At 42.6% G+C, this 11528-nt stretch overlaps 1 protein-coding gene across 4 annotated transcripts in view; it reads right to left on the bottom strand.

Moving 5' to 3' along the window:
• Nucleotides 1-975: 975 nt before the first annotated feature.
• The window catches only part of cabin1 (calcineurin binding protein 1), a 41469-nt gene continuing 30916 nt past the window's right edge, over nt 976-11528 (bottom strand). For 2 of the 4 annotated variants that reach the window (XM_080040387.1, XM_080040388.1), the window contains 6 exons: nt 10316-10390; nt 8612-8683; nt 6311-6554; nt 2900-3058; nt 2236-2444; nt 976-2120 (listed from right to left, as the gene is read on the bottom strand). In XM_080040387.1, the coding sequence (XP_079896513.1) occupies nt 1950-2120; nt 2236-2444; nt 2900-3058; nt 6311-6554; nt 8612-8683; nt 10316-10390 (930 nt within the window). In that variant the 3' untranslated portion in view covers nt 976-1949. The remainder of the gene's footprint in view (nt 2121-2235; nt 2445-2899; nt 3059-6310; nt 6555-8611; nt 8684-10315; nt 10391-11528) is intronic. The other 2 variants (XM_080040389.1, XM_080040390.1) reach the window with 1 other exon arrangement.

The raw sequence follows: 11528 nt of genomic DNA, 5'->3' as shown, positions 1-11528 counted from the left end.
CTTAGTTTTAACCACATATGAAGTACATCGTTAGGTGACCCTTTATATTCCTAATATATTCATAAGTCACATGTCAGCAATATTTAGTGTCTGTTTATGTATTATATCCACTTTCATCAGATATCAAAGTGTGTCGGTGTGCTATAAATGTTTGACAATTGTATGACTTTTTGGTCCGACATGAATTGTGAAGACTGTAAACCTGAATTTTAAATAAGGCGCTCTATGCTCCAAAAATGCAATTTAGTCTTATAAACACTCACAGTATATGAAAAAATAACTTGATTGAATTTTGTGGTTTCTTAAGTTTTATAATAAACCATAGTTAGAGCAGTGACAGAGCCAGGACCAAGAGGTCTGAGTGAAGCTAAACCAATGTCCTCTCTGACACCAGGGCCCTGGTGGATGATATTTAAAGTAAGCACACAAAACAAAGATGAGTTTCTCAAATATATTTTTGGTTTGACATCTATAATGCATTCAGTCCAGACAGAGAACAGTTCCCCCTCCAGCAGCTAAAGCCTTCAACACAGTCACCCCTTTAGCCGTGGTACATTCCAAGAAGCTCAGCAGAGAACAATACAAAAGTATCTTACAACAACAAAAAAATAACAAAACGAAGAAAAAATATAATACAAAACATTTTTCTTTTCAAACCAAGGGTGATAGTTTACAGTTATTTATTTCTTCCATTTAAAAATGACCTCTAGGCGGCTTTCAAAAAACACAATCGCTAAATATCTTTCTTTTCATAGAAAACAATCTGTAAAAAACATTCTGGTGTCTTCCTCTGAGAGTTAAGCTATAGAAGTGTTGACCAAAATGGTTTGAATGGAAAGGCATCAGTATTGGAAAGTCTTTCTCAGCATGCACTACACACCTCCACTGGAGCGTCAGGTACTGATGGGTCGTTTCCTGCGTTGATTGAAATCGAAGCGACCCCCTCCCTCCCCCCTCCCCCCTAATGATTGCATTTTCACACATGCGCACAATTTCTCCAACTTAATATTCAACCAATTAACGCCAAACGAATTGGAAAGATACTTGGATTTCAGACGTGTACAAAAGCTAATTTCATAATAACTGAAACCCCCCCCCCCCCCCTCTCCACATCATTCAATTCAGTGCTGGTGACAGGACGTCTTCCTGGTTAAGAACTGTTCCTCTTCGCTACAAATGCACACCGAAGAAAACAATTATGTATATAGGACTTAATGTTACAAGAAATACAGTGAGTACAAAAAGATAATAGCACAATGTTAAGTGCCAACTGAAGAAAACATCCCAAATTGTAAGTGTAAACATTTTTTCAATCTGCTACAGGTTGTGAAGCTGTGTGTGGCCTCGAATGCAGCCGACTGACCTTATATATCGCCTCCGTGATCACTGAAATATATAATGTACCGATGCAAAGCGTTCTTGCGGAATTCAATTTGCATGCCGGAATAAGTGTTCAAAGTGGAGGACAGCTGTGCATGCTGCTGAGCGAGGGTCCACACTGAGGCACCTCAGATAGGCCCATAGCTGCAGCTTGGAGAAAAAGTTAGCAAACAACATTTAGAAGAAAAAAAAATAAATGCATAAACACGGGATTAAGTTGGCTTTAAAGGCTAAAAGTCTTCTCTGCCACATCCAGTGTGGAGTGAGGTGCAGGATAAGCCGATGTGTGATATGTATTAATGGCACATTACGGACATGCTGTTAGATTGAAGCATCATGGTCATATGGCGATGGGAATACTGCATTAGTTTTGGGTGTGGGAGTGTTGTGTTGAGTAATGCACATAAAAGGAGCAATAACATCAACATAGACAGCTGCAGTGACATGTACCATTCCTTTTTTTTCTTCTTTTAAGACAGGGGCACAGGGTTTGTCAGAGTGGAGCCAAGTTGTGTCAAAAAGAAAAGCTTGGCCTAGTTCAGTGTTCAGCGCACAAGGCCTTCAGAGGCTCAGATGTCCATGTAATCATCCTCCTCCTCCTCTTCCTCCTCCTCTTCCTCGTCCTCTGACTCACTCTCCAGAGAGGACTCCTGGCTGGATGTCTCCTGTACCTCCAGTGCGGGCTGGCTCAGTGTGTCCTTCTTGACTGTGGCTGCGGACTGGGATGACAGGATGACGTTCTGTACAAAGGGGGGTGGGGGGTAGACAGCAGGGGTCACTGTTGAGCAATAGACCGCACTACAGTTTTACACTCAAGACTCATAGAAGCACATATTTGGAGGCAAGCAAACGTACCTTCAGTCGTTGTTTGGTTTCCTCTGAGATGCTGCCTTTGGGTGAGAGCAGTGTGGGTGTTGGAGGCGTTACCGTGATTTCCGGCGGGAACTTGGTGACGGTGGAAGGGATGAAAAGCTTTGGCATGTTGGCTGGGACTCGCGAGCGGATCCTGTTGGGGTCTGGAAGCTTGGACGGGTCGTTGCTGACGTACTGCTGCTGCTGCTGGTCTAAAAGAGAAAAACAAGGGGGACATTTTAGGATGTTAATATGTTTTCAACACATAAGAAGTTATGTACAGAGGCTTCTGTAAGCCAAGGTTAAAAGGTGGAGTCAGTGATTCTGGAGAATTGGTCTTTTTTGGGGCGCTGACAATAATCGAGTTAATGTACAGCCTAGGCTCTGTAAACGGTTATGTCGCTAGCTATGGTGGGCCCCTTTGTTTACATGCCAGTTTACAGAGACAAAGTGCCGTATTAACACCAGATTTTTTCAGCGCACACACAGTACAGACAGGTAGCATATCGTGAGGAGATATTCACTGATTTTGACAAAAAGTCATTTTGACAAGGAGCGTTCTCCAGAATGACTGACTGCACCTTTAATATTTGAATGTTAGTCATTCGATCCATGCATCCTGTTTTTTTTCTGTCACACCTCAGATTCAAAAGGTTGTGGTTCTGACCTGGGTTAGGTTGTGCGGTGCTACATGTGGCAGGTTCTTCCTGGAACCAGCCGCCTGCTATCTCCTGCCCTGGGGATACAGTGGCCAGTTTCATCTGTTGACAAAGGTGTGACTCCTGCTGTCGGTATGAAAGTCCCTCTAAGGGCTCCTCCCGCTCCTCTGTGGGGCAAAAACAAGCACCAACAACAATACATGTTAGAACTATACTAGCACTGGACCCTGCACCTATTTGGCAGCTTTACAACATTTGTATTTCTTATCATTGATTAAGTCATCAGATCCTTTGGCAGCAAAGATAAAGGCAGCCGGCAACTTTATGTTATTTCCCTTTCAAGGGGAATAAATCAACATTTATAATTGAGTTCAATGTTCTTTTGTTGTTATGAGACACAGAAAAACAGAATAATAAAAGAAACCTAAGCATTAATATTTCTGTGAATTTTGTTTGCAAGTTTATGGACGATTTCCCTGTTTTATGGAGACTTTAAAGTTCCCTTCAATAAACAGCTTTCTGAAATGAGCACTTATCAACTAACTCTGAATGCCCCCCCCACCCCCCCCCCCTTCAGCTCAGACAGACACAAACCAAAACAGAAAATTATCCAATACTCTTTCAAGCTTCTTCTCCACTATTGTTGCCTAGGAAACCATTACATAATACACATGGCTGCAGTGTCGCTTAATGCTAACCTGTGTGTGTGTGTGTGTGTGTGTGTGTGTGTGTCTGTATGCAAATAACATGTGAATGCAGATACTTTTGCATGTTTCTGTCACACTATCAGAAGCCATCTATGACCCCGTTTCCACTTGGCATTAACATCTGACTTTTGTAATCGGATCACATGAATGAAGCTCTAACTACAGGTGAAAACACTCTCAAGACGCATTGAGATCGGATCACAAAAACCACATTCGGAGGTGGTTTACGTCCGTTGTGACCGTTGTGTCCGCATTCATTTGGTAGTGGGAACACCAATGTGGTTTTTATCCACATTAGGGACCTCCTACTCAACTGCCGCCCCCTGCCTGAGCGGAAATACGTTGAAAATGCAGCTTTTATAGAAGCCTCATGAACGTTAGTTGCATCCGCCAGTATTGCAAATGACAAGCTTTCTGTCCTCTTTTTTCATTTCACTGCGTAAATCTGAAAACACGGAAATCGCTGCTATTGACTGGAGAGCTGCAAGGCAACAACTTCCTGTTCTTATCTGCTTAAGAATAAAAGTCAACTCGCGTTTGGCTAGTAACAGGCGTTTAATGTGAAGGCGCACAGGAAATATTCTGTTTGCATATGCAGTATCTTAACTGCATACAGAAAGCCGTGTAGGCTACTGGTGGTGGTGACAAGAGTGTAGCAGACGTTAGAAAAGCCGCCCGGCAAACATACATCTTTCACCAGCCAAAGAGGCGTAATACCTTACTCGACTAAGAGTTTTTACTTTGATATACTTATACTATCTATGATATTTCCCGCATTTGGCGAGTGTTAATGTAGAGCCCTCTAAGCATGTAAATTGTGCATCGCTCCTCCTTGTCTAAATGAGACAGTAGCCTATCTCGTCAACCTAGACTTGTAATTATCTTCACACGTAATACATTTTAATAGCAAATGCGATTAAAACTGTGGCACTGTACAGCCCTGTATGTTTACTTGTTTGAACCCCACCGGTTAAAAACAGCAATGCAAACGGAAATGATGAACGTGTTGATTTAAATACAGCGCGGGTAAATGGAATCGGATCACAAGTAGACAGAGAAGTCACATTTGAAAATACAAGTGGGAACACACGGACTGAGAGCTGTCCACTTGTAACCAGATTAAAAAAGTCAGATGTTAATCCCAGGTGGAAACAGGGTCTAACTCTTATACCTTGAGGGAATGTTAAAATATTTGCAACTGGTTGAGATGAAAAATAAATGTCCAGTAGTAACACTTATACAGATGTTGTCTTTCTGGTGCCATAAGGCAGACATGTTTCTAGCATGTCACATGACCTTCAGTGAGTGCACCTGAATGTACTACTGTTGAAATGTAGTAGGTGATAAGATGGACTCCGTAAAGGTTGCCTCAAAGCAGCGTTGTTGGTTTCCAATTAATGACACAAACAAGATGAATACTTCTGTATTGCACAGAGCTCTGCTTGACAGTTCATTTGTTAAAAAGGTACGTACTTTGAGCATGGGGGAATTTTTCACTCACAAAACTATCTAAAAATAGAATTTGCGAGTAGAATGAATCTTAATAAACAATGTATTTTTTTGCGAATAGATTTCAAATGAATATAGTTACATGACTCATTACACTGACTGATTTGGTCAAGACCCACAACTCATTAATGATGTAAATGTAAAGGAAATGTTAGCTCTACATGAAAAATCAAGACATAAGTTGCTGGGGGAGAGTGCTGCCACAAACAACAACCAACATATGAATTTGTATTGCAAATGTTTACTGCCCTTAAATGGCTCTGCTGGCCTCAAACATCAATCGATGTATTTTTACTTCTTGAATTATTCTCACATCTAACCAGAACAAAAGGGTTTACAACTCAAAGATTGAGTTTAGAATATGAGAGGGACTGTGAGGCTGAAGACACTGGGAGTGGGAATTGCATCTTTAGATAATAAACATGTAGTACACAGCAGAGCAGAATACTCATGAGGATCAGCTGTGATTATGCCAAACCCCTCCGGTAGGGAGAACACCAGTCACAATCTGCAGGACACAGATTTCTAAAACTGTTGTTGGGGGACGGACAAAACCCAAAAGGCAAAACATCAACAAGCCAGAGTCTGCTGTTATGTAACAGAGATGTGGAAGTCCACAGGCGCCCCCTTCTGGTCCCTTTACTGCCAAGCTTCGCGTCATTCGTGGTACTTGACTACAACACCATTGTTTCAAACAAAAACAAAAACAACATATGATCTCTAAAATCTCAGAAAGAACATTTTGAAGATGTGTGTCCATTACATTATGGCAAAAGCACTTAGAGCCCCTTTTAACCCGAATCCATAAAATCCTTCTTTGGGGAGATAGTTGCATGATAGCGAGCATCTTAAATGCGTTAGGCACTTTTATCAATCCAAGTTAAAGATATTGTCATTTGAGTTTGATACACTTTACAGAAATTCAGTTTAGATGAGGCAGGCTATGTCCTATGTTCTTATTGCCCAATAAGTATTTTGAACCAATCACGGCAGTTCCCTGCCAGAAGGTTCTTTAAAAACAATGACTGTTGCCATGGATACCGCTTGATACTTGACACCCACACTGTCCTGTCAAACTGTCTAGACCGATTTTGTAAAAAACAAAATGGTATAATATTTATGAACATTTATTTTCAATCAGAATTTTCCCAGAGGCTTTAAAACATAGAGTGGTGAGATGCGTTGGAGTGGAGGCCACTGTACCTGTATGTGGTAGGAAGGCCATGGCTGCAGCTGGGTGGGTAACCGCTCTCCTGTGCTGCTCGTTGAAGCCCGGGGCTTGAGGTCTGGACAGCTTGCTCAGGGGCTCGTACAGCACCTTGGCTTGGCCCTCCGGGGTGGACAGCGGGTGGCAGACCGTGTGGCTGAGCAGGACAGGGGTCGGCATGGACGCGGGGAAGAAGAGGTCCTTGGTGTACTTGGGTGTAGTCGGGGTATCGCCGGCAGTCTGTTGGAGAAAGGAGAAGAAGAAGAAAAAGAAAAAGAGCAGCGTCAGTGAGTAGGTGTGACCGACCTTTGAGATCCATCTGGAGTGCTAACCTTTCCTCTGCTCAGGTACGATTCTGACGACTGTAAATCCTCTCCCATCGAGTCTGAATCCAGACACAGAATCTCAGTGTCGGAGAAAGCAGAGTGAGTGAGCCGCAGTACTTTTCTGACTACGCACATGGAGAAATATTAGTCTTGGCTAGTAAGTAATGAAATCCATTACGGAGTAGCGAAGTTGTCCCCCGGGGGCTCAGAGGCGTACTACTCGTGTGCTGGACAGTGTTGGGTGCTGGCAACAGGAGCACAGCTGTACACCACACTGCATCCCTGAGCCACGCTTTTCCTTTTTGAGGACCACTTATAAACAAGAGCTGCACAAACAACCGGTGACAAGCCGCCCTGCTCACACAGCCGCTGTCATGGCAACGCAGAGGAAGGAGCACAGTTAAAAGAAATGAACCTTCTCTAGTTTTCAATTTCAAAATGGATGAAAAAGTTGGATGAGAGGCCAGCCTTTTATACGCCTGTTAAGTCCAGCCCTTCATTCCTAATGTATCAACTGTAGCACAATTGAACAAGATGAGGAAATAATTAAGTTGATATCCAGTGGAATACACAATATAGTACTAAATTATTTATGAAAGCATATTAAAAAAGTAAATATGACTTCAGATTTGTCATAGAGAGTGCTCCTTTGTAAATTTGGTTATTAAAAAGGTATTACAGTTTTCCAAAGCCTAGAGGCAACATTCAGGGCCACGTTACACTTCCGTTTATGACGAGCAGGCTCTGGCAGATACAGTATGTTAGCACAGGGTCATTTGGCAATAACTACGCTCTGGGACCATTTTTCTCGGGCTCTCTGCTGGGAGTAGAAATCAAATCGTGCTCTGAATCGGAGCAGTGTGTATGAGGATGCTCCCCACGGGATTCACACAAGCAGAGCACACGCAAAACAAACAGTAGAGTAGCCATCCAGAAGCTTAGGCAGCATCAGACCCTTCAAGCTCAGCAGCACAGCAGCTTCAAGCATGCACCGGCTCTGGTGATTCATAGCTCATGAATTAAACATTAGCCAAACAAAGACACCATAAGTCAGCTGGACCGTGTGCAGTGGAATAACACGACCTGAGAAAATTGCAGCACATAGAATAGCACGCAGCCAGTGTGTAGGCTCCTCGAGTGTCTGCTGTGTGGTAAGAGTGGGCTGCTGGCAACCCCAACCCAAGTCCCACTATCTGGATTGAAAGATGGTTCTTTTTGCAATTACTGAGATTGGGCTTTAAATCAGATTAGTGCCAGCTGTAGACGATGTGGTCGACAGGTTTGGTCATCTTTCCAACACAATTGAAAAGAGCGGCCAACCGAACATTTTAATCAAATTGCCTGCCCAAATGGGACTGACACCAGAGCTCCTTTGAAGCACATGGCCGTATTTTTTGATGACTTTAAACCCCTCAACATTCTTTCCAAGTCTCCTTATATACAGACGGTGAGACTGGAGTGTCTTAGTAAAGTGCCTATATCCAAGTCTCTCAAAACACGACTGCATCTCCCCAAGCAGAGAAGAGAAAAAAAACTAAAAGATTATTAAAATATATCACAATAACAAGGACCATAGGTCATGGGGCCCGAAGACGCTCTCCTCCCGATATGTCATGAATCAGATAACAGCTCATTTCCCCACTCAGCACTGTATAAGGGCAGATCGTGTTCTGCACTTGTGGGGGCTTGAAGGAAATGTGTGAATCTGGAAGAGGCAGGCAAGAATGTGCTCCAGAAAAGGTGCGTACTCACATTTACCACTACATACAAATGCAACCAAGTGCAAATCACGACACAAGCTGGTGGTAGCACAATGATTACACATAAACAGCAGGTAGATTACACTGCAGAAGGAGCCAGTGTGCAGCAGCATCCAGGCTTATTAGCATCACAGGAGAGAGCCAACACAAGCCCCCACATCCAGGCTAATTATCGGAACATGTAACAGGTCAACAATGGTGCCGTGTTTACCTGGTGATCAAAACAGCAGTCATGGTTATGTGTCGCCAGGCCACTGCAATGTGTCTGGTTAAGACTCCATATCTGAGATTTTGGATCAAAAATGACACCAAAAAATTGTCACAATGAAATGAAATCAAGTGATTTTAGTTTTGGATGTCGATGAGTTTGAAGTTGATATGTTGCAATCTTAACTGATATTATTTTATTTTTGTGCATCAAACTATAATGGACAAAGCAGGTTTTATTAGACACTTCTGTCACTCTAGCGATCATATGGAACATCCTCTGTACGTTGTGTGTTTTTGCAGTCGTTTGTCTAATGTTCAATACAAACAAAGACAACAACAAAAAAAAGGTTCATGCAGAAAAATAAGATAATAGAATCAGTGCACTTGTCGAAAAGCGAGATGTGTTTTGCTCAGAGTTCCTCGTGGTGAGGTTGGGGGAACATCACCGTGACAACAGGACCCTGGCTGACTGTGTAGGCTGGAGGAGGGATGTGAGGAAGAGGGAGTCACCCACACAGGATGAGGCACAGCCACTTATGACTGCATGAGGAATGTGAGCGCTGGGGGACGATGCTGAGTTAATAGTTGGTTGAGCGGAACCCATTAGATCTACTGCAATTGAGACAAAGTCATTTAATGCCTTTAGCTACTTGTGTCATTTCGCCCTTGTGAATCATAAGCGCACGGCCTTGGCAAATGAGCAACGTGCATTCCACTGCTCAGTTGAAACTGATGACAAGTTTGGCAACAACTGAGAGGAAAATGGAGCTTTCACACCACGCTTTAGGACATATTTAGTCTTGGCAGGCTGGAGCAGAAGAGACTTAAATAAGTCAGGGAATTACCCAGTTACTTATCAGTGGAGCACAGGTTACATATTATGTTCATTTTCAGGTTCGACATTGTCACTTGGGGTTTTCTTCTATAAACTGTTTCCATAGTGTCTAAACAACCCTTTATATTTCTCACAGTGCCATTGCTGAATCTCCTCTTTTCGGCCTCTGTATGAAACGCTCCGTCTCAGAGCCTGCCTATTTAAGCCCCAACTAGGGTTTTTGAACACAGGTTTGCAGAAAGGTGGAGGAGAAAAAATAGAGAGTGTTATTTTAGCTCATTCTTTGGGAGTCTATAGTCACACCAGGGACCCATATTCCATACCCATATGTTGGAAAAAAATTATAATTAAAAAGCGCACTTTACATAATAGGCCACCTTTGAATCTGCTGTGTTAAACCTTTACTTGCTGGAGCCAAAAACATTCCGATAATTTCATGAATTAATATTTTTCTTTTAACATTAGTTTAAAGGCTTTGTAAAAAAAAGGGTTCCCCTAAACACTTAAACATGGCTGCTGTTTGATTTTGAGTATAGCCTTAAATCATTGGAGCTTACAAGAAAGCTTACTATACAAGCCTGATCCCATTACACAAGTGTGAAAAAAAGGAGTATTCTGCCATCAACCTGGATAACATAAGGGATTAAACAGAACTCTGCTCTGTCGCTGCAGTACGAGCTGTGAATCACCGGGGGAGAGAAATTGCAGAGGTGGCAGAAAGATGGCAGATGAGCAGGGAGAGGGTTTTTGTTTGTTTGTTATTTTGTTGGGTGGCTTTTACTGGAGTTAGTTTTGGAGGCAGAGAGGAAACACAAGGAGAGAGAGAGATAAGAGGCAAGACATGCCACAGAAGGTCACACAGTGTTTTACCTGTCTTTGGGCAGAAGTGGCCAACTGTATCTGGCAGAACTTGACCGCTTGGTCCAGCGCTACATCCTCGTCAACCTGATACGGGAGAAGAAGAAGGGGCAAGAAAAGGTCATTGTGGGAAGAGCATTATATCATCATAGTTATATTACTACTAAAGTGTCAAAACATTTCACATATCTCTTTCTATTTAAGAAAATCTCCCTTATGCAACACTGGAGCAGTGTGTACGATGCTAATACGGGCCAATTCATCATATATTTCTGAGGTGACCTGTCCGTTGGTGTTGCGTGCATAACATGTTAATGACTGACTTTTTTTTGTCTCACAACTAATGCCAAACCAAACAACAGAATCTCCTGAATCTGTATCAGAGCCAGCGGGATTTCTTCTGATCTCCTGCCTCTGATCATAGCAGCAGTGAAGAAAGGCTCAGACATTAAGGCCCAGTGTAGCCGGATGGATAAATGTGTGGGAGTAGCTTAGCTCCAGCCCAACACCGCACACTTAGCAGTAATCTTGTTCACACAGCTGTTCTGTGGCCTCCAGCAGCCTGTTGTATGCAGCGGTTCAGGCAGCCCCAAAGGGAGGGATTTTCACAGCAGCCTCATTCTACTTTTTCAAATGATGCCAATTGTTAAATGGGCTGAGTCAAGCATCAGTGCATCACAAAAGGACAGCCTCCCCCCACCCCCCGCTTTTCCTGTCAAAGCACATACAGCTGCCAGTAATGATTTAACGATATCCCATAATTATTATAGATATTATAACAATGAACCGATTTCAACAAGACATCATCTCGATCATATCTACAAAACCATTGACTTGATGTAACAGGACATGCACTGTATTCTGATGCTCTCTGTGTACAACACAGCATTAGGAGACACTTCTCAAATGTACCTACTTCAAGGTGGAGTCAGCAATTCTGGAGAATGTTTGTAGACAAAATAGCTTATTGTCAAATTTTTTTTTTTGTCAAAATCAGAGAATATATCCTCAAGATCTGCTACCTTTAAGTACTGTGTGTGAACGCTGAAAAGAAATCCAGTGTTTATAAACAGCCTATGCTCTGTAGACTGGCATGTTGCTAGCTACAGTTGCCCCCTTGTGTATACATACCAGTTTACCGACCCTAGGGGCTGTGTATTATTAAAAATTGATTTTTTTTTCAGCTCACACAGTACGTACAGGAGATATTCACTGATTTTGACAA

Source organism: Ammodytes marinus (genome assembly GCF_949987685.1).
Source record: "Ammodytes marinus genome assembly, chromosome: 2".
Lineage (NCBI taxonomy): Eukaryota > Metazoa > Chordata > Actinopteri > Uranoscopiformes > Ammodytidae > Ammodytes > Ammodytes marinus.
The sequence above is the reverse complement of the archived record's forward strand: the minus strand, read 5'-3'. Positions and strand labels throughout refer to the sequence as shown.